Raw genomic sequence first — 25,859 nt, 5'->3', positions numbered from 1 at the left:
GCCCCACCCCGGGTCTATCTCGTTTCAATCCTTAATATATCTTAATGAATATGATCTTCAGACAAAAGCAAGATAATTGAATGCAGATTTTGTTGCACTGAGTGATACATGGTGCTGCTTGACCTGAACGTGTCAGTGCCTGCTGCGTACCATGCCAGGCTCACACGGACCTTATGCAGGCGAGTCCCGGCACCGTACGGGTATGAATGATGGAGGACTGGACTATCTGCTGTGTCAGTCCAATCCTCTCCGAGGGCTCTCTGCAGGAAGCTCTGCTGGTGAACAGAATCAGCACTCCACACCCCTCGTGACTTGCAAGGTACCCTCACTGAGGATTCCGAGACTGCTCTGCGGAGCACGAGATGGATAGACAAGCAATCCTGGTTGTAGCAGCTGGGGTCCTATCCTCCAACCTGCGGAGAGCATTGTTATTTAATCAGCTACTTCTCTGCCTCTCATGCAATGTATTCTCACTGCACTCAAGTTTCCCAGCAGCAAGCTTTCCAATATTTCACCACAAGTTTGTCGGTGCCATTAGCAAGATAACATAACATTAGCAGCAACATCCAGGCATCAATCCTGGCACCCGCTGGAAGGGACACCCTGGAGCCGCCACTCCTCCAGCAGCGATTCTCTGAGAACCACCATGAGCTGCTGGCTGATGACAGTCCGTGTGAGTGCTTACTTGTCAATGCAGATCTTCTCCACTTGTGGAACCAGAACCTGTAGCAGGCGCATGATTGTTTGTAGGGGGAGCTTTGTTTTCCATGATATCGCCTGCGGGTCAAACGTCACACAGTAAAGGCAGGGTTAGTCCCATGCAAAGCCAGTCATGCACAAACAATTAGAAACACAGCCAGCCCAAGCCCCTGCTGTCAGTCCAATGGCTGCACTCCAGGGCAGTCCGTCAACATCAAGGCCAATGCTATTGTGTTTGTTAGCAACCAAAGCGGGAAGTTCAGCATTCCATGTGTCATAGTGCATCCGGACTATGACACGTTCGCACTCGGACACCATCTGGATCATACATCTTCAGGGGATGGTGAAAGAGATTTGCCAGCCGAAACAGTCCAAAATAAGATTACACTGGCAGGAAACCCCCCCCCCACTCTTTCCCACCAGATTCCTCTGCTCTAAAATTACAGTGGTAAAACAGAATTCAATTTAACAGAGGATCATTGGGAATCCTAAAATCGGAGTCACATAGCACAGATCTAGCCCATTGCCCAAGCCAGCCACTAATTCTGGCACAGAATTGGATTGACTCTCCATGCTGCTGGGTTCCATTCTTTGGAGTCAAGAGAGTCAAGAGTGTTTCATTGTCATAAGCACTGACAACAGACCATGTACTGTCAATAGAACAATGACATTCTTTCTTGCAGCAGCTTAATAGGTCTGTGAACACAATACATATAATACAATAACATTTCTAGTAATAAACAAAAAAAATAAAATAAACCAGTGACCAGAATACACAAGTTAGTGTTTTGTGGTGTTGGGGAAGTAGTTATTCCTGAACCTGGTAGTCAAAGTTTCCAGACTCCTGTATCTTCTTCATGGTTTTAAGACTCCTATATCTTCCCGATGGCAGGAGTAAATAGAGAGTGTGGTGAGGGTGATGATGATGATGCTGGCTGCCTGCACAGCACAGCCCAGCTGTGAGCACAGCAATGTTTGTTGCCCTCTGTCCTTTTCACTGATTGCATTGATGAGGACATGGGATCCAGCCTGCATTGACAACTGACTCACCCACGGCCCCAGGCAATAAGCCGCGTTACAATGGTTCTGAAATCTTGAGCTCCCAGAGAGGATTAGATGTGGCCTTTACTGTATCTGAACATTATCTGTCTAATTGATAGGCTAATATACTTGTCAAGGATGTGTTGCAACAAAAAACACAAACAACCCCATTCACATATAAACTAAGTCAATTATTAACAAGGTATGCTGGCCACACATCACTACTTAATGGAAAGTTAATGCCTGGCACAAATTGCAAGCACAAACAAAAACAGCCACATTTCCTCATGCCAAGCATTTCCCAGTAATTTTCCCCTCCTCACTACAGACTCTGCTCAACAGAGCCAACAATGTCATTGCTGCCCAGAACAGTCAGACTCCAAGGTGATTTTAAATAATGATAATTAGAAGATCTTTTCCATGACAAAACATGATCACTGAAAGGGTTACGGCTTAGAAGAAAGCTATTTCTCAAGAGTTATTTGTAAGTGTAATCCAACAAATCTCATTCCTCAGCCGTATCTCTGGAGCCCTGCACCAAATACTTACCGGCTCCCTTCTGAATTCTACAATAAATTCACTTCCACATAGACTACTGCCAGCACCTTACAGATCCTAATAGCTTGCTGCATGTCTTTATTTATGTCACTTTTGGTTATTTTACCAATCACCTTCATTCTCTCTCCTGTGGTTCTTGACCTTTCCATTAATGGGAGCAGTTTCTCCCTACCTCCTCTATTTATATACTTCTCCAGTCCATCCACATAATTCAAGTTTCTCATCTCTGGAATCATTTTAGAAAATCTCTTCTGCACTATCTTCAACATCAAACAAGTGTGGCACAGTGTCGCAGAGGTAGAGTAGCTGCCATACAGCACCATAGACCCGGGTTTGATCCTGACTACGGCTGCTGTCTGTATGGAGTTTGTATGTTCACCCTGTGACAGCGCGTGTTTTCTCCGGGTGCTCCAGTTTCCTCCCACACTCCAAAGACGTATAGGTTTGTAGGTGAAAAGGCTACAATAAATGTATAAATTGTTCCTAGGGTGTAGGATAGTGCTAGTGTACGGGGTGATCGCTGGTCGGCGCAGACATGGTGGGCCGATGTGCCCGTTTCCGTGATGTGTCTCTGAAGTAAATCTTCACATCATTTATACAGCGTGGTGCCCAGAATGGATACCTCACTCCAACTGTGGTATGTATTTTTTAACCATTTTCTTAAACTGCCTTGGACTTGTAACAAAGCGTGGATGGATCATCCTGTTCATGCATGTCTTTTCGAATTGAATGTTTCATATCCTCCGCCCCTCCTCTTAGTTTGTTCTCCTGGTAAAATAATGAATTATATCTCGGACTCATCCATGAATATTAGAAAAACTGATCAGCGAGCCAGGATGATTCTGCTGGGGAGAAGGCCCAGGCTCCAGATCCAGCACTGATGAAGAACCAATGATGGATTTATTTGGAAATAAATCTAAGTCCTTGTGTTCTCTTACTTCTTTGAAGAATAAGCACCTGGTGTACACCTCTACTCACCCAGTCAGGGCTTGGTGACCAGTGATTACTTGTCGAAAAGCCGGATGGCTTCCTTCTCCTCTCCGAGTTCTGCGGAATTGTCTTCTGTTCAAGGGTAAAAATAACAGAATAAGTATGTTGAAGAAAAAGACTGGAGCAGACAAAAAGCATCCAAACAATAAAATGGGCAATCTGAATTTAACATGCCTTGTGATAAAGAAAGATTTTTACTTTCACGAACCATTATCAAACCCAAATCTCCTGAGTCAGTAACCGAGTTAAAGTGTGAGCAAATCTAACCGTCAAAATGAATCCACTCTCTTGATTAATTAAATTAACTCAACTGGTTTTGTTCAGCACTGTGCTGAGCCCGAGTTAGGCCAGGTACACAGTCAAGGTGCTGGAGTTCATCACGTATCAACAACAAATGGAACAGTGCCTGGACACTGCAACACTATATCGAGGGAGTTTGAAATGATGTCTGAGCTAAAATGCTCAATCTAAACATCATCTGCATTCAGGTCTGAATACTCAGTATAGAGCAACCATTGGCACTATTGTGAGTAATATTTAATACTAAACCAACATGTATAAAGGAACGACTCACTAGCTATTAGCTCGGTTTGTGTATGGGGGCTTGCAGAAATTAATTGCTTCAGGTCCGACATTACCAGATGTATGGTGGGGGATCCAGAGAATGAAGCTGGGTCACTCAGAGACATGTCCAGATTAAAAAGGGGCAATGCTGCGAATAGTTAGCAGATCAGGCATGCCTGAACTCAGCCTCTCAGTAATCCACAGTATTTGTTAGTGGATGGTGGAATAGATGATGGAGGATAGGGGTAGAGAACAAACAGGGAGCTAGAGAGCGCAGGCCAGAGAGTGAGGCCAGAGAATGGGTGGGCCATAGGCCAAGACTAGGGGAGGTGGGGTGAGAAAATCCAGAGGGCACTGGGGACAGGGATTGAGATTTGGTGAGATAAGAGTTGGGGTGGAGTTACAGACTGAGAGTCAGACTGGGGTCCAGAGATGTAGGGAATGGTGACAGGGGAGACATGCAGGGGACAGAGACAGTGCTAGAAACAGAGCTGAAAACAGGACCAGGAGACAAAGGGTGGAAGGAAGATGGACTGGGGATGATGGGGCGGATGGAGATGGTATTGGGATAAGATTAAGAATTAGTGAAACAAGGCAAGAAGCATCTCTTAAATTGGGAAATTACAGCATCAGCAATCTGCTGATCTTTGTTATTTAAGAACCATCTAGACCTTGGGACATTGCATCCACGGTGTAACAGCTGCCATCAGCAGTGTGGGAGCCCAATGTGCCATCCCCTACCCTGAGGCAGCGTGGACAAAGGCCCGGCTCCATCCACACCAGCACTGCAACCAAAACTGCAGGCAAGCAGTTCACAGCTTGGAGCAACCACATCTAGGTTTGGAGTAACCACCTCACCCATCCCGACGTAGTGCAGCCCATGGAGTGCAGCAGCAGCACCTCGCCCGTGGCTCTGTCGTTCGGCAGCCCGGCCAGCTCTTCGACCTTTGGACCTTCGCTTACCGCCGACATCACCACCCCTCTTCTCATGGCCGATTATCGGTTCATGAGTTGGATGGGGTGCCGGACTTTACATGCAGCAGAACACAAAGCTCCGCCGGCTGGGCTTTGTGTGCAGTCCAGCACCTGGGCCAACTCAACATCCACCCAGCCACGGCTGAGTCGGTCAACGAATTGCCGTCAGGAATTTGTCCCTTATTTTGACCTTATTTATTTATTTATTCCTTATTTGGGAGTGAGAAAGTTGGCAACCCTAACCACATCAGAAATGCATGGCTGACACAAAATAATTGAAAGACAGAGAGACACATGCAACAGCTGCCCACAGAGTGATCAGGCTTACCCAGACAGCTTGGCAAACAACTGCATTTTCCTGGTGGCAGAAGAGAAAACACATGAATACAAACCTCAAGCAGCAGGCAATGTGAAATAAAAACACAACATCTTGCAAATACTTAGCAGAATCAGTGGAGAAAGACTTGACACTTGTGGTGAATGACTTTAGCAGCACTGCATATAAAATTAAACAGATTTAAAGTGGGGAGGGGACAAACAACCAAAATAGGTCTGTGTGCAGGCGTGATCAAGGGCAGGCGTGATCAAAGGGAAAACAGAGGGGGTCTGTCTGGTTAAAAGCTAAAGATGGGTTTAGAGGATTAATAAATGGGATCTCTCCTCCTGCAGATCCAAATCCTGTTTCTATAACAGACCTTCGATTTTCCAGCATCTGCAGTTCCTTCTTAAACACTATAACTGAGCTACTGCCATTTCCTCCTGTCTTGCATCATTGCCTACAGTATCTGTCATTTGATCTCCCCTGCCTTCCCATCATTGACTTCACTTTTGCTCTCCCTGTCCTCCCCACTGCAACTCAACATATGCTTCATCACTCTGATCCCATAACCGCTTCCCGCCCCACAATCCTACCTGACCAGCCACTTCTATCATTTTTAGTTTCATGATTTCAAAGCTGGATTTCTTCACAATATACAGCTCAAAACATAACACAGACTTCACAATTCTCTACCTGCCAAAATCACTCAGGGGACCCAGCTCCGATCCACAGATCACTGTGATTTCAAAGACACCCTCCATATCTTTGTGTTTTATGTTACTCTAGACCATTGATTTTGGAACTATTCATACGAGTAGATTGCTTTATAAATTTAATGAAGCTGCAGATGGTTGCTGTCAGCTACTGAGAGGGAAGCAGAGGCACAAACAGTGAATTAACCCCCTCCCCATTGCACTACGATCCAGTGGCTCCAGGATAAACGTCAACAGCTCAAAAGCTGCACCGCCAGAAGCCATGACAGAAAAATATCAGCCTGCAGTCCTCCCCCACACTGATTTGTGTGTGCCTCCAGTCTCACACCAGTGTGTGATTGATTAATAGCGGGTGTATCAAGGTATCAGCAGTTATAGTATATGTAATGAGACAGTACTCACTGTGAGAAGGGGCAGTAATTATATAGTCACCTTCCCAGTCAATTTCTCACTGCATTATCTTATCATTTTGACATAAGATAACTGATGACCTTGCTGGTAGAATCTAATTAAAATGGTAAAGAATGGCCTTTCCCACTACATTAACTCAATTTATATGAACGCTCCATCGGTTTAAAAATACATCAGTACCTCTCGAAGTCACAAAAATAGCAATGTGACTCAACTTTTTCTTTCTTTCTCAGGAGGTTCAGCAGTTCTCTAGGACTAACTCAACAAGAAAGGCCTCACCTTCAGTCGAGACAGGATGGGAGTAATATCGGAGCAATACCTGAACACCACATGTCCCGCTGGTAGATTCTGTGTCACTGGTCACTGTCGGAGCACAGTCCTCAGGAGGGGTGTCGGTCTTAACCTGATCCTGATCCACCCGGCTCAGTGTTCCATCCTCGGACACCTGCGATTTCTCCGTAAGTTTTTCGATATCTGAACACAAAGTGAGGAGAGCAACCTCAGTGATAACCAGTGACCAGAGCAGAGATCAGGGAGTCGGTGACCAGAGCAGACCTTAGTGCTAACCAGTGACTAGAGCAAGCTCAGTACTAATCCATGACCAGAACAACTTCAGTGCTAATCGGTGATCTGAGCAAACTTGGTACTAACCAACCACCAGAGCTGAGTTCAGTACTAACCAGAGTGTACCTCAGTACTAACCTGGAATGTATCATGTTCAGCACAAACATAGTGGGCCACTGGGTCTGTTCCACGCTGTCCTGTTTGATGTTCTACAGGTATATACTAAGCAGTGACCAGAGATCAGTACTAATCAATGACCAACGCCATGCTCGGTATTAAAGGGTGGCTAATCATGTTAGTACTAACCAGTGATCAATGTATAGCTCAATACTAACAAGTGGTTAGTACATAGCTCAGTGTTAACCAATGACCAGAGCTACGCTCTGTACTAACCAGTGACCATTCACAGATTAGTACTAATCAATGACTAAAGCTATGCTTGGTATTGACTGGTGACCAGTGACTATTTCAGTATTAGCTGGTGACCCGTGCATTGTACAGTATTAACCAGTGTCCCAAGCCAAGGTGGTAACTGGTGACCAGAGTGAGCTCAGTGCTGAGAGGTACTGGGTGCTGTGTAAAGCCCAGCAGTGTGAGGTGTGACGGGGAGGTGGTGGTCTTGCATAGTTGGGACTGCTGTGTCCAGGGGTGGCTGGAGGGACAGGTGTTGAGCAGACCATACCTGGGGTTGCAATGAGGCTGGCATTCAGTGTGCCAGGTTCTGCCGGAGCTGCCGGCCGCGATCCTTCCATGGACATGCCCTCCTGGGAGTTCGTCCGCGAGATGGGCTCAGCTGATTTCTTCTTCCTCTGTAAAGCTTTCTGGATGGCAGTAGGGTCAGTCGGGAGATTGGCGAGCTGGTGGAAGACATTGCGCTTCCGAATGATGGCATAGACCAGGTTTGAATTCCCTGCAACAAGAAGCAACTGTTTCATCCTGCGGAAAGATTGGTCTGACACAGGGCAGCGAACACGATCCCACCCAGCCACAGTCACAGCTGGGAATACTTCCACCAGCCCCTCGTCTATCACTGCTCATTCACTGAGATACACTCAACACAATACAGTTCCCAACCACCCTCTCTTGCCTTCAGTTAATAATCAGCAAATCTGCATTTCAGCAAATATTCTGACACTATGTGTACCAAGTAAAGGTTGTCTCTACACTTATCACACGTTTCCACTGAAGGGGTTAGATGGAGTAATGCTCCCTCTGCCACGTCTCATCATACACTCCAGAGAAGAGACAGCACACGTTAGATGGAGGCAATGTCCCCCGTTGCAGCCTGGTCACAGGGTAGGGGTTAGACAAGGTGAAACATTTGTGATTGGAAGCCCATGGCAGCATTGTACTTTCCGTGGAGTTTAACAAAGGTAGGACATTTACAATGAATGCTGGGGCCCTGGATAATATTGAGGAACAAAGGGACCTTGATGCACACGTTTGCCGATTCATAATGGTGGCAGCACAGGTAGATGGGATGATGATGAAGGCATACAGAATGTTTAACTCAGCAAGGGCCTAATGTACCAGAGCAGGGTGGTTTCGCTACATAAAATAAAATGTATTGGTTAGGCAATAGCTGGAACATTATGTCCATTTCTGGTCACCAGACTATCGAAAGGATCTGATTAAACTGAGAGAGTGCAGAGAAGATTCACCAATACATTGCCTGGGATGGAATGATTCAGTTTATAAACTAAAAGCAGAGGTAAGTTTCCTCCACGAGGATTCTACTAAAGCTGTTCAACTCCAATATCACAAGCTTACTTCTCAGTGATTGAATCACATTTCCAACGTCATCACTCACATGGTCTCTCCATGATTTTACTTCTGAGTCACGTGAGTGACTACGTGAAGAAGGGCCGTCCGTCTGCGTGCGCGTCATTACGTCTGAACGCAACACGCACAACGGACTGGCAGGCACTGAGTCCTCCCAGGCCGTCGGGATGAGCAGGTAAGGGAAGTTGAATCACTTACCTGCGTTCTTTCGGGCTTGAAGTTTTTTTTTTCCAGAGTCCAGATGTCGAGGAGACGGCCCGCGGGGATGTCGGCTGCCGAAGACCGCAGCTTTCCAAATAGCGGGCGACGGTCTTGTTCCCGACATTAGCGCCGACAGCAGAATCGGCAGGAGACTTTGCACGGGAGCAGGAGCTCCATAGTTGTCCTGCGGGACGTAATGCCACCCGCAAGTCTAAACGAACCCGTTGACTCAGTGAGTCCGGAGAAGAGGGATACCCTCCCTCAACGGAGAGCGTCTGAGGACGACTTCTCCCACATGGAGCAACTTATGGAGAAGTTGCTCCAACAATGATCTGCTCCAAAGGAGGGAGCAGTATCAGCATGGCCTACAGCAGTGCCGGTGCCGGGAGCCTCGCACATGGGGCAGCCCAATGTCTTCCCCATTGGTGGGGGAACTACAAGTGGAAGAAACCTTCCCAGGGACAAGCAGAAGAAAGGAAGTAAGTAAGTAAGTTTTACTTATATTGCACTGTTTAAGTCAACACCAAAATGCTTTACATAAAAGGAATAATAAGCTTCCATACAAACAAACAGAAAATAAGTGCTTCTGCAATCATCCAGGTTCCACTGGGTGCTTCCCTGGATGGAATCTAGCTCTCGACAGCCCGGGTATTATGGAGGACCCGCAGGCAGCAGCACCTGTTTTCAGGGCTGCACAAATGTCTCCTGCTCTGAGGAGAGGAGCATTCATGGTCCATTTCAGTCTGACCAAAGCTAGAATCTCATTTAGGTCCACTAGAAGGGCCATGTCAGCACAGGTATCCTCAGGGGCCTGCGGCAGCACCTGTTTTCAGGGCTGCCTACGAACCTCACTCTCAGTAGAGGGGAGTGTGAATGATCAGTAGGTAACTGATCTCGAATTTAAAGTATGAACATACTGAAGCACATGCATATGGCCTCAAGAGTCTCACTGGGGCTCAAATGACAATAAATTTGTATTGTATTGTAAGAGCCAGCAGTTGGCAGAATATCCGCATAGGCGACAACACACCCCACACCTCCATAGGGGGAAAGCGGTTCACTGAATCTGGTGGTAGCTTGAAAGCTGGGCACGGAAATACGATCAGAGTCGTCTTTCAAGGCAGACTCAAAATAATGGCCAGAATTGTCCTACAAGGCAGGCTCAGTATGATGAGGTTTTCAGACCAGACCCAAGCAGAGGTCGGGAGAAACATGGAATCCACACTCCTTACCAGTCCTACTCCCAATCAAGGAGAGAAAAGGAATCCACATCAGGGGCCTTTGGGCTTACCACAAGACCACCGGTAGCCATGGAGGTAGGTGGGTCTGGGTTTACTGAAACAAGGGATTGTGGAGCAGTTACATGTTGGTAATTTACTCTTGTGTTCTTGTTCAAAATGACAATAACATGAAATTTCAGAATTGGTTAAAAAAAAAAAAAAACAGATAATAACGTGATAATTTTACTGCACAACATACACAGGTTCCAAGCAGACTTGGAACTCGGACTGGAATTGTCTTCGAGGCAGGCCCAGTAATTTTGGGCAGGATTGCCATTCAGGACATGTGACAGATGGAGGATGTCACTTCATCCAGGTTTAACTCATTTGTGCAGTATAGACTTTTAGAAACAGTAATTTTGTTACGGTCTAACTACTGTTTTATAGGAGCTTCCTATAAAATGGTCACATGGCATGCATCGACCTCAAAGATGCATACTATTCGGTGTCTATTCACTACGAACAGGAGATATTTGAAGTTTAACTGGATGGTATGGATCTGCCAGATGGGTTGACATCAGCTCCTAGACTATTGACAAAACTACGGAAACTAATTCTGGGTCTACAAAGGTCTCAGAACCACATAGTAATGGCATATTTGGACAATTTCATTTTGGAGTCACCAAGAATTGGCAGAAGCATCAGTCAAAGCAAACCAAAACCCTGTTTGATAGAATTGGTTACCTCATCCATCCAGTTAAATCAAAATTGACACCTACAAGGGTAATGGATTACCTAGAATTTACTATCAAAAACAGTAAATATGTTGGTGACTTTGCCTAGGGGCAAACGACTATATTAATCAAGCCTGCTATGACCTGATAGTCAAATACTAGCCATCTATCAGGCAAACAGCGAGTGTAATTGGCAAATAGTAGCCGCATTTCCAGCAGTACGTACGGGCGTTTGCATTACCAGAATTACAGCGAGCAAAGGAACGAACACTCAGATTCCATGCAGGCAAAATTGGCAAAACTATGGATTGCAAGCAGAGGCCATTGTTGAATAACTACGTTGGATAACGAACGTGAGAAAGCTCAAAGTAAATTTGCTTGAAAGCCATCGAGGGTTCTTCAGACCTATGCTAGCAGCTAAGGATGGGGAGCCACTAACACAGTCTAGAGCTGTGGGGGCAGATGGAATGAGCAGGAGTCCGTAATTCCCCAACACAATGAATCAATTACCCAGAATTGTTGGGGGCACAATTTGGACTCAAGGGGTTCTGTAGCAATATGCTTGTTCAAATTCAGATTGATAACACCACTGCGGTGGCACATATCCACTAACAAGGGTGGTGTAAAATCTGTATCTTACGATAGATTGTCGAATCTCATTTGGCACTGGTGTATCAAGAGGAGTATTTGGGAAATCTACGAGGTAGATATAACACGGTGACAGATGCTGGATCACGGATGTTTAATAACAACACAGAATGGATGTTGAATCAGGCAGTATTTAACGAAATAACTACACGATTTGGCATACCAGATTTTTATCTATTTGCATCTAGACTAAACCATCAGTTACCCAGATATGTGTCCTGCAAGCAGGATCCAGGAACAATGGCAGTGGATGCTTTCTCCCTCAATTGGGGAGGATTGTTTATGCATGCTTTCCGCAAATTTGTCTCACAAACCGATGCTTGACCAAAATCAAGCAAGACTAAGCCACAGGCATATTGGTAGTGCCAGATTGGCCTACTCAAGGCTGGTCCCCCAAAATTTTGGGAACTATAGTCCAGCCAGTTATGGCTGTACCCAAGAGCAGGGACCTCCTAGTGAACCCAGTTACAGGGAGTAATCATCCACTACACGAACGTATTAACTTGTTGGTCTGCAGATTCTGAGGAGGCCATTTCAAGGCATAGGACTGTCCGAACAAATACAACACAGTTCGGATAACAGATGTCTTGGAGTTTCCTATCAACTCTACTATAACTATAAACAAAGTTATAGTGCAATCAATAGTGCCAGAGGCGCACTTTCCTCCTATCTGATGCTGCAAGCAGGACACGGGTCGATAGGAACGCACCCCTTTACAACAAAATTCATGAAGAGAATTTACAATCTAATACCTCTAAGACCAAGGTACACGGACATGGGATGTGAGCGTAGTACTAACCCTACTTTGAGAGTGGGGACCGCCTATAACTAACCCTGAAGGTGGTATGCTGACAAAGAGTCCAGGCAAAAGCTACGGTTGGACCACATGACCACCAATATGAACAACATAACATTCGTAATCAGGAACCTGATATAAACATAGCAGGCCAGGAATGCCAGGGATGGAGATCCAGTTCTTGGCATATCCAGAGGACCTACGGTTGTGTGTGTGGTAACATACTAACACCACTATCTGAGAGTTACGGAGAACCACAGAGGCTCAGAACTGGCCAGAAGGTGTCAACACAAACCATCTCCAGATGGTCAAAGGGGGTAATGGCGGTAACAGAGTGATCGTTCATATGGTTAAATCTCACTCCACCAGGGCTGCATCTACGTCGGCAGCAAGAGCAATGGACGTGCCTCTTGACAACATCCTAGTGGCTGCAGGATGGACGAATGAAATAACGGTCCACCGGTTATATAACAAACCTATTACCGGACTGGGGGTGTTTGCACGTACCATTTTAAGTTCTGTCCCTTAGTTTACCCCCAAGGTTAGGAGGGGAAACTAGTTTTTAAAAACGTTTCTTTCATTTAAAGCATCAGTGTCCTTACTTAACTACGTAATGTCTGAATGCTTTAATGTTTACACGCATCCATGGTCAATCCATTCAGTGTGTGACGCCTGGATTCGTAACCGGCGTAAAATCACAGAGCTTTGAAATCTTCACGTAGTCACTCACGTGACTCCGAAGTAAAATAGTAAGATTAAGCGAGAACTTACGAGTTTGAAGTTTGATCTTGATTTTATGAGGAGTTACGATGAGCGATTACGTGCCCACCGCTCCCACCCTCATACTATCAAGGTCACATGGAAGTTCTAGTTTCTTCAATCTTACTATTCTCAGGTCTTCTTTTTATCTGTGATTTAACACCGCTGCTTTGAAGATTGACGCGCACGCAGACGGACGGCCCTTCTTCACGTAATCGCTCATCGTAACTCCTCATAAAATCAAGATCAAACTTCAAACTGGTAAGTTCTCGTTTAATCTTACTATTATTAGCCTAACCTACAGATGATTTATTCAGTCAACTTACACTGTCAGAGGTCTATTTCATTTCCAATGTAATAGCTTTTGACATTCAAAGTAGATGGCAATATAATTTTCAGACACCAACTACACACTTACCATCAAACTGGTACTGGATGATGTTATTAAAGACTTCAAGAAGGAAGAAGACCAGGTGGTGGTTCTGGGATGCGGAAAACAGGAACCATGTTGTAGAGAAGGCTTCCAGTAAGTGCAGAAGTTTATTGGCAGCAACCATGGACAAACTCTTCAGATAAGGAGAAACTATAATAAAAAACATATTAGTTATTGCCTGTGTAATCCATTTACAGCCCTTTACACTCATCCAACCTCAGGGTGTGGAGGTCGCAGATGACGGACAAAGATGCTACCAGCATTGGGGGGGGGGGGGGGCTTGAGATTCCGAGAGGGACAGAAGAGCTGAGACAATTGTAATAGGGGACTCTATAGTCAGGGGGTCGGATAGGCGATTCGGTGGACGCAGACAGGAGACCCGGTTGGTAGTTTGCCTCCCTGGTGCCAGGGTCAGGGATGTGTCTGAACGTGTCCAAGAAATCCTGAAATGGGAGGGAGAGGAGCCTGAGGTTGTGGTACATATAGGTACCAACGACATAGGTAAAAAAAGAGAAGAGGTCCTGAAAGAAGAATTTAGGGAGTTAGGTAGAGAGTTAAGGAGAAGGATTGCAAAGGTAACAATCTCAGGATTACTGCCTGTGCCACGCGACAGTGAGAGTAGGAATGGAGCGAGGTGGAGGATAAATGAGTGGATGAGGGACTGGTGCAGTGGGTATGGATTCAAGTTTCTGGATCATTGGGACCTCTTTTGGGGAAGGTGTGACCTGTACAGAAAGGATGGGTTGCACTTGAACTCGAGGGGGACCAATATCCTGGCGGGGAGATTTGCAAAGGCTACTGGGGAGACTTTAAACTATTATGGTTGGGGGGAGGGACTCAAATTGGGAAAGCTAGCAGTCAGTGTGTGAGGCAGGAGGCAGAGAATGGTAGCACTCTGACCCAAAATGTAGCGGAGAGAAGAAAAAGACAATAAACAGAGAATAAGAGAGGGTGGGTTTCTTAAATGTGTATATTTTAATGCTAGGAGCATTGTAAGAAAGGTGGATGAACTCAGAGCTTGGATTGACACCTGGAAGTATGATGTTGTGGCGATCAGTGAAACATGGTTGCAGGAGGGCTGTGATTGGAAACTAAATATTCCAGGATTTCGTTGCTTCAGGTGTGATAGAATTGGAGGGGCAAGAGGTGGAGGTGTTGCATTGCTTATCAGGGAAGATATTACAGCAGTGCTTTGGCAGGATAGATTAGAGGGCTCGTCTAGGGAGGCTATTTGGGTGGAACTGAGAAATGGGAAAGGGGTAGCAACACTTATAGGGGTGTTTTATAGACCGCCAAATGGGGAGCGAGAATTGGAACAGCAAATATGTAAGGAGATTGCAGATATTAGTAGTAAGCACAAGGTAGTGATTGTGGGAGATTTCAATTTTCCACACATAGACTGGGAAACACATTCTGTAAATGGGCTGGATGGGTTGGAGTTTGTAAAATGTGTGCAGGATAGTTTTTTGCAGCAATACATAGAAGTACCTACTAGAGAAGGAGCGGTGCTGGACCTCCTGTTAGGAAATGAGACGGGTCAGGTGGCAGAGGTATGCGTTGGGGAACAGTTCGGGACCAGTGATCACAATACCATTAGTTTCAATATAATTATGGAGAGGGTCAGAACCGGACCTAGGGTTGTGATTTTTGATTGGAGAAAGGCTAACTTTGAGGAGATGCGAAAGGATTTAAAAGGAGTAAATTGGGACATTTTGTTTTATGGGAAAGATGTGGAAGAGAAATGGAGTACATTTAAAGGTGAAATTTTAAGAGTACAGAATCTTTATGTCCCTGTTCGGTTGAAAGGAAATAGTAAAAATCGGAAAGAGCCATGGTTTTCAAGGGAAATTGGACACTTGGTTCGGAAAAAGAGGGAGATCTACAATAATTATAGGCAGCATGGAGTAAATGAGGTGATTGAGGAGTATAAAGAATGTAAAAAGAATCTTAAGAAATAAATTATAAAAGCTAAAAGAAGATATGAGGTTGCTTTGGCAAGTAAGGTGAAAGTAAACCCAAAGGGTTTCTACAGCTATATTAATAGCAAAAGGATAACGAGGGATAAAATTGGTCCATTAGAGAGTCAGAGTGGACAGCTATCTGCAGAGCCAAAAGAGATGGGGGAGATATTGAACAATTTATTTTCTTCGGTATTCACCAAGGAGAAGGATATTGAATTATGTGAGGTAAGGGAAACAAGTAGAGGAGCTATGGAAACTATGAGATTCAAAGAAGAGGAAGTACTGACACTTTTGAGAAATATAAAAGTGGATAAGTCTCCAGGTCCGGACAGGATATTCCCTAGGACATTGAGGGAAGTTAGTGTAGAAATAGCAGGGGCTATGACAGAAATATTTCAAATGTCATTAGAAACGGGAATAGTGCCAGAGGATTGGCGTACTGCGCATGTTGTTCCATTGTTTAAAAAGGGGTCTAAAAGTAAACCTAGCAATTATAGACCTGTTAGTTTGACGTCAGTGGTGGGCAAATTAATGGAAAGGATACTTAGAGATAATATATATAAGCATCTGGATAAACAGGGTCTGATTAGGAACAGTCAACATGGATTTGTGCCTGGAAGGTCATGTTTGACTAATCTTCTTGAAATATTTGAAGAGGTTACTCGGGAAATTGATGAGGGTAAAGCAGTGGATGTTGTATATATGGACTTCAGTAAGGCCTTTGACAAGGTTCCTCATGGAAGGTTGGTTAAGAAGGTTCAATGGTTGGGTATTAATGGTGGAGTAGCAAGATGGATTCAACAGTGGCTGAATGGGAGATGCCAGAGAGTAATGGTGGATGGTTGTTTGTCAGGTTGGAGGCCAGTGACTAGTGGGGTGCCACAGGGATCTGTGTTGGGTCCACTGTTGTTTGTCATGTACATCAATGATCTGGATGATGGTGTGGTAAATTGGATTAGTAAGTATGCAGATGATACTAAAATAGGTGGGGTTGTGGATAATGAAGTAGATTTTCAAAGTCTACAGAGAGATTTATGCCATTTGGAAGAGTGGACTGAAAGATGGCAGATGGAGTTTAATGCTGATAAGTGTGAGGTGCTACATCTTGGCAGGACAAATCAAAATAGGACGTACATGGTAAATGGTAGGGAATTGAAGAATGCAGGTGAACAGAGGGATCTGGGAATAACTGTGCACAGTTCCCTGAAAGTGGAATCTCATGTAGATAGGGTGATAAAGAAAGCTTTTGGTGTGCTGGCCTTTATAAATCAGAGCATTGAGTGTAGAAGTTGGGATGTAATGTTAAAATTGTACAAGGCATTGGTGAGGCCAATTCTGGAGTATGGGGTACAATTTTGGTCGCCTAATTATAGGAAGGATGTCAACAAAATAGAGAGAGTACAGAGGAGATTTACTAGAATGTTGCCTGGGTTTCAGCAACTAAGTTACAGAGAAAGGTTGAACAAGTTAGGGCTTTATTCTTTGGAGCGCAGAAGGTTAAGGGGGGACTTGATAGAGGTCTTTAAAATGATGAGAGGGATAGACAGAGTTGATGTGGATAAGCTTTTCCCACTGAGAGTAGGGAAGATTCAAACAAGGGGACATGACTTGAGAATTAAGGGACAGAAGTTTAGGGGTAACATGAGGGGGAACTTCTTTACTCAGAGAGTGGTGGCTGTGTGGAATGAGCTTCCAGGGAAGGTGGTGGAGGCAGGTTCGTTTTTATCATTTAAAAATAAATTGGATAGTTATATGGACGGGAAAGGAATGGAGGGTTATGGTCTGAGCGCAGGTATATGGGACTAGGGGAGAATACGTGTTCGGCACGGACTAGAAGGGTCGAAATGGCCTGTTTCCGTGCTGTAATTGTTATATGGTTATATGGTTTTTATCCCTGGAGCACAGGAGGTTGAGGGGTGGCTTAAAATCATGATGGACGTAGATAGAATAGATAGTCACAATCTTTTCCCCAGGGTAGAGAAGTCTAAAACTAGAGGCCATAGCTTTAAGGTGAGAGGGGAACGATTTTAAAGGAACTTTTCCACACAGAGGTTGGTGTGTATATGGAACGAGCTGTTAGAGGAAGTGGTTGAGTCAAGTACAAATGGAATATTTAAAGAACGTTTAGATAAGTACATGATTACAAGAAATTGAAAGGAATATGGGCGAAACACAGGCAAATATAACTAACTCAGATAGGCCATATGTTTGACATTGATGAGTTAGGCCGAAGGGCCTGTTTGTATGTTAAGTAACTATGACTATGAAGATGATTCTTTCACCATCCAGATGTTAATCATGCTTGCAATGTGTGTACGTTTGTCATGTACTGCAGCTTTCTTGATAACTGCACAACAAATGCTTGCAAACACATTTGTGTCACGTCATCTGGAGGAAGTCTGTAAAGGAACAATATGAGGAAAGATATTCCATGACTTTACTCATGCAGTCAGACCTAATGTTGTAATCTTCAAAATCACGGACTCATATGCATAAAAATCTAAACTACCAGCTTAGCTCTGATGAAAGCCATTCCTGTCCACACATCCTTTTGTTCAGTTGGATATGGTGGCATCCTGTGGAAGGCTGCCTTAGCAGAAAGAAGTATCCTTCACGACAAAGACTTTCTAGACTTTATATTTCTGAGCCACACGTTGGGGCTAATTTTAGTGTTGTCAGCAAAGAGACACGTGCAGCAGTAGTCCCTCAGTACTGTAGCCCTGAGTTCAGGACTGAATTGCAAGGTCCATCATTTTACTGGTTCGGAGGCAAGAGTCTAGCCAGTGCCATGGATGGTTAAATCAGCAAATTGGTAAAATAAATCAGTTCAATTCCATGAAAGAAAACCTTTCACACCACAGTGAGAAACTCCAGTGAGAAGTTCCTGAGACATACCGTTAACAACAATAGTGAGCAGGCAATCGAAAAGCGGCTGCAAACGCTGGTGTCCGCTTGTGATGATCTTGTGAAACACCTGTCACAAAATGACAATAAGTCCAGGTTCAGAGCAGAGAATTCATGCCTGGCATCACCTTCCCTTGCCCCAATGCGGAGCCCATTAGCACAGCCATTCCCTTGATTTGCACTCCAGTACAGTCCTTCTCTTCCCATTTTACACTTGCTTTACCAGCCCCACATCACACCTTTCCACCCCAGAAACCCCCCCCCCCCCCCACCACCACCACCATTATACGGGCTCCTGCCTTTGTTCCTCTGTTAGCAGTGGCTTGCACATTTACTCTCCTGTATACAAACCTATTCTTCCCAAGTTCACCACTACTGCCTGTTCAACTTTCAATCTCCTCCTCCCAAGTATAGCCAGGGAAAGAAGACAGAGCTAGACGAGATAATTAATTTGGGAGAAAGATCCTACAGAGCAGAAACAATTGAAATGGTTTGTTTTATGCAAAATATTATTAATACCCGATGTGAGTAACTGTATTTTACCATGAAAAATTCCAGGAGTTCCTGAGCTATGTTACACTCAACAGAATATCTTTAAAGTGCAGCAATGTAGGAAACTTTCCTGCCAATTTGTGCATAACAGATTTACTCATACATCAATGAATTAAAAAATTAAAATCTAGTATTGATGATCTAACAAGATAAATCTTCACCCAGACATGGGTGAATTCCTGGTCTTCTCTGAAATAGTGGCACGGACCGTCTACATTTGGATGGCTCAATAGCCCATCTAAAAGAAAAAAACTTTGCCAGAATTGACTGAAATTTCCTTAATTGTTGTTGGTGTTAACTCAGTGACAGGACTGAGAGTTACAGAGGACTGCAGTGAAGGGTGCTCACTTGTGTCTTGGACAAATTTATTTTGCAGCCAAATGAATATAAACAGATTTAGTTTAGTTTAGTTTGGTTTAGAGATGCAGCATGGAAAAAAGGCCCTTCAATGTCACCCAATGATCACCCATACTCTAGTTCCATGTTATCCCATTTGTGCATCCCACACACTAGGGGCAATATACAGAAGCCAATTAACCTACAAATCTCTACGTCATTGTAATGTTGGAGTCACAGTGAAAACGTACAAACTACCAATGGATAACACCGGAGGTCAAGATCGAACCTGGGTCTCTGGCGCTGCAAGACAATAAATCTAACCCTACGTCACACTGCATTTAATGTCTTCCTGCAGTAGGCAAACTAACTACTTCAGCACCTTCTCAAGTACCTAACGCCTTACAACAGGCTTTCAGAGATTTTAAAGTGTTGAAAAATAATGTTTAATAAAAATTCTGCCTTTCTTTTACAATGGTTTAAACTCTAATCACATTATCAATTCATTGTTTGGGATTGATTTTCCGATTGCTAGTGGCACTAGGTATCTCTGATACATACAACGATCAGAAGGTCGGCATGCGTCCCTGTGAAGACTGGGATGTCCATGGGCACACGGACCGAGTAGGGTTTGTTCAGCCGGACGCCAAAGTTGCGTTCTCCACTGAGAAGCAAGAGGATGAAGACCCCGATGTGCATCAAACCCACTCGGGCTACAAGAGAAAAGATTTTAAAAAATGTTGAGATGTATCACTCTGTTCCACTTTATTTCCACCAGTTAGAATGACACCACTCGCCATTAAAGTACCAGCAGCTGCAGGGTGACTGCTTCACCCAGTGTGATGCTGGCATTTCCACACTTCACGTCTGAGCATTGCCAGCAGAGCTTCCGAGCAGCGAGGGTACGTAGTCAGGACCAATCCAGCCAAAGTCAGGCACGTGGCAGTAAGGGTGTTACCTCTACCGAGGTCCCAACGTCTATGGCCATTCCCCTCTAATATTTAACTTCAAATATGGCAGATTTTCATCAAATCGCTTCTGTATACCCTCTTTACTGGGGAAACCACGCCAGCCCACTGAAGAATTCTCCAACAGTTTATATAAAATAACCATTCACAGGTAATCAGTACAGTCCCAGTACATTTCTCAAAGAGCAGCAGAAATTGTGAAGACAAGTTTTGATCAGTCTTAATCAGTTTGAAGAAGGGTCCTAACCCAAAATGTCACCTGTCCATTCCCTCCCCAGATGATTCTGATCTGATTCTAAACCAACCTGCTGAATTCCTCCAGCAGAAGATTCATATGCTCCAGTCTAATGGGGTTGTGGACAGAGAAGACATTTGTCTAAGTTTACAACAGGATCTAAGTCAATGAACAAAGGAATGGCAGATGGAATTTAACTCCGACCATGGCAAAGTAATGCATTTTGGGAAATTAAACCAGTGGAGGACATACACAGTAAATTACAGTGTCCTGGAGAGTGTAACTGAACAACGGAACACTGGGGTACAAGCATATAATTAGCTGGAGACACAGTAAAGAAGGCATAATGTAAACATGCCTTAATCAGCCGAAGTGCTGAGTATAAGATTTGGTTTAATGGCACATGGAGTATTGTGTCCAGTTCTGGCCCCCATGCAACACAAAGGACGTGATTAAGATAGAGAGGATGCTGAGAAGTTTCACAGGAATGTTACCTGGATTGGATTAGTCACCCTTCAGTCTTCTGGTACCTCACCTATGACTAACAAAGATACCTGATCAGGCCCCGAGGATTTAACTCCCTTTATGCACTCAAGACTGCCAATACTTCCTCACTCATCATGTTGATATATTCAGGACATCAGTGTTCTCTTCCCTAAATTCTCTACCTCCCACGACCTTTTCCATTGTAAATACATAGAAGTATTAATTTGAGACGCCTTCTGTGTCGCCACACAACAATAATCATACAGAACCTATTTAGGGGAACCTATTCTCTCCCAGGTCACCTTTTATTTTTTCTGTCAAAGCTATCTCATGTCCCCTTCTTGCGCTCCTGATTCCCATATTACCTGTCCTCATGCATTCTTTACACCCCTCAAGGGATTCGCTTGATCCTAGCTGTCCACACCTGACATATGCTTCCTTTTTCCTGACCAGAGCCTCAATATCCATCGTCAACATGTGTTCCGTACTCCTGTCAATCTGGCACTTCACTCTAATAGGAACATGTTGGCCCTGAACTTTCACTATTTCATGCCTAAAGGCCTCCCACTTGCCAGATGTCCCTTTACCTGCAAACAGTCTGTCTTAATCAACCTTTGTAAGTTCCTGCCCAATAACATCTAAATCAGCCTTGCTCCAATTTCGGACTTTACCTTATGACCCGTTCTACCTTTTTTCCATAACTTTTTATAAAGCTAATAGAATTGCATTAACTAGTGCTCAAGGTGGTCCCCCACTGACACTGCAGCCTCTTTCCTAGCCCCATTTTCCAACAGGAAGTCAAATGTTAACCTATCTCCATATTGCTTGAGCAACTTTTTCTGAACACATTTAACAAATTCCATATCCTTAGGTCTGTTGCAGTCCCAGTCAATATTAGAGAAGGTAAAATCATCCTTTATTTCAACCCCATTATTCCTACAGCTATCTCTGATTTCCCTAGATATCTATTTCCAACCAACTATTGGGAAGCCTGTAGCATAATTCCATCAAAATGATCACCCACTGGTTATTACTGAGTTCCACCCCTGTAACCTCACCAGGACACTGTAAGGAAAGTCAATGCCGACAAGAGTGGAGCTTACACTGGTCAGCTCGGGCATCATTCAAGTAGTACAGGATGGGGACCAAGACATCCAGGACATCACTGCTCTTCAGTGCAAAGAATAAAAATTTCTGGAAGAGAAGATCAGCCAAGTCATGCAACAACATTTCCGAAATTACATTTCACTATAATTCACCAGAACCTGAAAGGTTGCTGACTCTGCAAATCCCAGTCCACAAACCATCAAAACAATTCAATATTAAGCACGTTAGAATCCACACCACAAAAATTAAAAGCTCTGTCATAGCAAGTATTAGGGATTCTTCATGGACAAGAGGTCAATCCCCAAAACACAAATAGCAGAGTAGCCCCACACATCCCTCCCCAGACTCTCCAGATATACTGGATATCACAGTGACTCTCACTGGCTATTATTGTGCTAACCTACCTCTGGCAATTTAGTCCTAGGCTATCCCGCTTTGCTTTACTGATTTACCAATCTGTGCAAAGGTCAGTACATTAATAAACTTCTTACTTTGTTGAAGTCACAGAGTTTCCAGAAGAGGACCAGCAGCTCCTGGTGGAACTGAATCTTTTTGGTGGAGTTTGGCAGGTAAGTCTGCAGCAGCGGGTTGTTGAGCAGGCGAGCAAGGCCCTTCAGAATGAACTGAAAATCCTGTGCAGCAAAAATCACAAACAGTTATCACTTATGTTTTGTCCAAAATGTTATTATTGCAGCAGTCAGAAAGCTTCCTGACAGATCTCAATCAATGAGCGACACAAGATCAAAGCTCTACCTTGGAGCAGTGCCACAGACCGGCTCAACCTCCCTGGCAACAAAACAAAGCAGTCAGAAATAATAAAAATCCTAAATATCAAAGGGCAGACTATTTTTTTCCGGAAATAGAAAAATAGCGTTTGCATGCAATGCTCTTGAAGATTCCCCCGACACCCTGCCCCTCTCCCATCCACCACATGACAATCATCCATTCCTTCTGACCACCTCCCACTGAGCTGCGGGGCGATCTCTGAAATTGTGATATTCACGCATCTCCCAGCTCACGTGTGTACAGGAGTGCCTCCAATCAACACTCAAACTCCGAAACCTCACTCAATCTTCCAAAACTGGAGGCAGCTCCCGATGATATGGTCACCCTGACCCCAAGGAGTGTCTCACAATTCCCACTGCTGCAGACTGTACGACACCCCAGATTGAGCTCACCTGCCGAACTTCTAATTCAGAAAGTGTCTTCAAAGTACTGAATCACTGTCACATTTTACTGGAACTTTAAAAAGTGAAATTCCCCCACCCCTCCCAGTGGCTGGTACCAATGTCACATTGCCCAACCAAGACCAGCAATGAGAAGATGCCTCACGCTCTTCTCACTGAAGTCCCCTCACACTGAGACCACCGCACTGCTTCATCCATTGTGACAAGTTCACAACTGAAATTACAAGGAGCAATCTCCTCTCAAGTGCCTTGTTTACTTCCTCATCTGAAAGTTCAAGCTTCAGCTAAAATGAAACATCCTTTAACAGTATCAGCCTGATGAATCCACCTTTAACATTACCACTAATATATGAAACACCTGTTGTATCCATCCAGTGAGTCCAAGGATATCCTGTTCTATATTCCCTTCCACCCCCGGTATTGTTATCTCTGGTGCTCACCTGGGTTGTATCCTTGGACATCTATAAGCTGCTCTCCTCTAGCCCCCCCCCCCCCCCTCCCCCCCACCTGTCAACTCATAGTCATAGCAATGATGAATTGCATTTATAGGGTACATTTCACTACAGTGTTTCTGAAAAGCATTGTTATAGACAGTGCCATATGGAGCAGTAACAAGCCCTTCAACCCAACTCATTCATGCCGACGAACCTGCCTAAACAAGCTAATCCCATTTTCCTGTGCTTATCCCATCTCTCTCCAAACCTTTCCAGTCCATGTACCTGTCCAATAATCTATTAAATAGGTGTCAGAGGTTATGGGGAGAAGGCAGGAGAATGGAGTTAGGGGGGAGCGATAGATTTGCCACGATTGAATGGCAAAGTAGACGATGGGCCGAATGGCCTAATTCTACTCCTATCACCTATGACCTTAAATATGAGAACTGTGCTTTCCGTTGCACTTCCTCCAGCAGTTCATTCGATAAACCCATTACTCTGGGAAAACATTTGCCCTCAGGTCTTTCTTAAGACTTTTCCCTCTCACTTTAAACTTATGAACTCTAATTTTCGGCTCAGCTACCCTGGGGAAAAGATTCTGGCTATTCACATTATCTAATCCCTTCATAATTTTATATACTTCAAAACAGTCACCCCTCAGCCACCTATGCTGCAAGGAACATTCTGCCAGGTCAATGGAAACATTAGATTTGATCTTCTATTAACTGGTTTATCCTTCCCATCTTCAGTCAACAGTTCCATCAGGATTTCAGTCTCTTGTCACACCTGCAGTGAGAATTCTGCAGATCTTCACAAAAATGCTGTAAAATAAGGATTCTTACCTCTTCTCTGTGGATTCGGGAAAGATAGTTGACAAACAGATTCTCAGGACCAGGAGGCTGGAAGGGACAAAAAGGCAAAGTTTTGAACTGAGAACCTGCAGACTGGGACAGTTCCAGCATTTCACCGACCTTCCCTGATCACCTCATAGCCGGCCAGCCACAGGTGAAAGGCCGGCCATACGTGAAGCCACAGCCGGCACAATGCTGAATAAAACTAGACCAGATGGCCACAGTAACTGGAGCTGAGACGTACAACTGCTTTCAATGAGGCTGCTGTTGAGAAGGAGGCATGAAAGGAAGCCACCCTGCTCACTTGCCAGTCAAGACTAGTTCACTTTCCGGCTCAAACAACAAGACTTCCGCTCAGACAGGCACTTTTAGATGTGTTGAGAGCTTCTGCTACAATCACATTGTCAGACAGTGAGTTCCAGGCACCCACCATGTTCAGGGTAAAAACCTTCTTCTGCAATTCCTCTCTAAAAACTTTCCATTTCTGCAAAGGGGCAAAAGGGAAGAAGGGAAGAGGAGCAGCAGCACTGATTAAAGAGGGCATTGCAGTCCGAGACTAAGAATATCCAGAAATGACCAAAGGGAGAAGCTAGTTCTTAAGAAACAAGAAACAACAGAAATACAAGTTAAACCAGACTATTTATAGGTTGGCAACTATTGGGGAAGATGCTGGGGAGAGAATTTGAAATAAAATTGCAGAGCCAAAAGAGTTGAGTTAATAGGAGACCAAAACTATCTAAATAAGACTGGAGTATCAAACAATCTGCTGGAAGAACCAAGCAGGTTGAGTAGCATCTGGGAAGGGAAATGGACAGTAGACTTTTCAGGTTGGGACCCCTCGTCTGGGCTGGGATAGTAATATCATAAACAGAGGAGGGAGTTTATAAAATTATGAAATGGATCGATAGGTTAGAGTTTTTCCCCAGGGTAATAATGTCAAAAACCAGAGGGTATAACTTAAGGTGTTTAGGGGACGGTTTAAGGGAGATGTGTGAAGCAAGTATTTTTTTTTATTTTTTACAGAGGCAATGGCAAGTACCATGAACACACTGCCAGGAGGGGTAGTAAGCAGCAGATACGAGAACATTGTTTAAAACACTTTTATAAGGGCACAAGAACAGACAGGAAATGGTGGGATATAGAACATGTGCAGGCAGATGGGGTTAGGTAGATTGGTATTATTGTCATCACAGACATCATGGGCCAAAAGGCCTGTTCCTGTGCTGTACGGTTCTGTGTTCCAACCACCCACTCTCGGCATTCAATTAGATTGTCATCACCAAATCCTCCACAATCAACATCCTGGGTGTGATCTATAACCTCAGTCAGGTCAATCAAATAAATACAGTGGCTACAAAAGCAGTTCACAGACCATGGATTCAGCAGCACATGTTTCACCTCCAGACACTTAAAACCCTTGTCTCCATCTAC

At 44.4% G+C, this 25,859-nt stretch overlaps 1 protein-coding gene across 1 annotated transcript in view; it reads right to left on the bottom strand.

The window, feature by feature from the left end:
* Positions 1–25,859, bottom strand: part of hid1 (HID1 domain containing) — a 62,836-nt gene that overhangs the window by 5,979 nt on the left and 30,998 nt on the right. Inside the window, exons 8-18 of the mRNA XM_033044482.1 lie at positions 24,420–24,476; positions 22,448–22,588; positions 21,953–22,043; positions 19,722–19,873; positions 18,264–18,342; positions 13,393–13,557; positions 7,517–7,744; positions 6,590–6,744; positions 5,156–5,185; positions 3,277–3,360; positions 686–777 (exon numbers count right to left, since the gene is read on the bottom strand). Coding sequence (XP_032900373.1) covers positions 686–777; positions 3,277–3,360; positions 5,156–5,185; positions 6,590–6,744; positions 7,517–7,744; positions 13,393–13,557; positions 18,264–18,342; positions 19,722–19,873; positions 21,953–22,043; positions 22,448–22,588; positions 24,420–24,476 — 1,274 coding nt within the window. The remainder of the gene's footprint in view (positions 1–685; positions 778–3,276; positions 3,361–5,155; positions 5,186–6,589; positions 6,745–7,516; positions 7,745–13,392; positions 13,558–18,263; positions 18,343–19,721; positions 19,874–21,952; positions 22,044–22,447; positions 22,589–24,419; positions 24,477–25,859) is intronic.

Source organism: Amblyraja radiata, chromosome 26 (genome assembly GCF_010909765.2).
Source record: "Amblyraja radiata isolate CabotCenter1 chromosome 26, sAmbRad1.1.pri, whole genome shotgun sequence".
NCBI classification, from domain to species: Eukaryota; Metazoa; Chordata; class Chondrichthyes; order Rajiformes; family Rajidae; genus Amblyraja; species Amblyraja radiata.
Note: the sequence above shows the minus strand (reverse complement) of the source record. Positions and strands in the feature narration are given on the sequence as shown.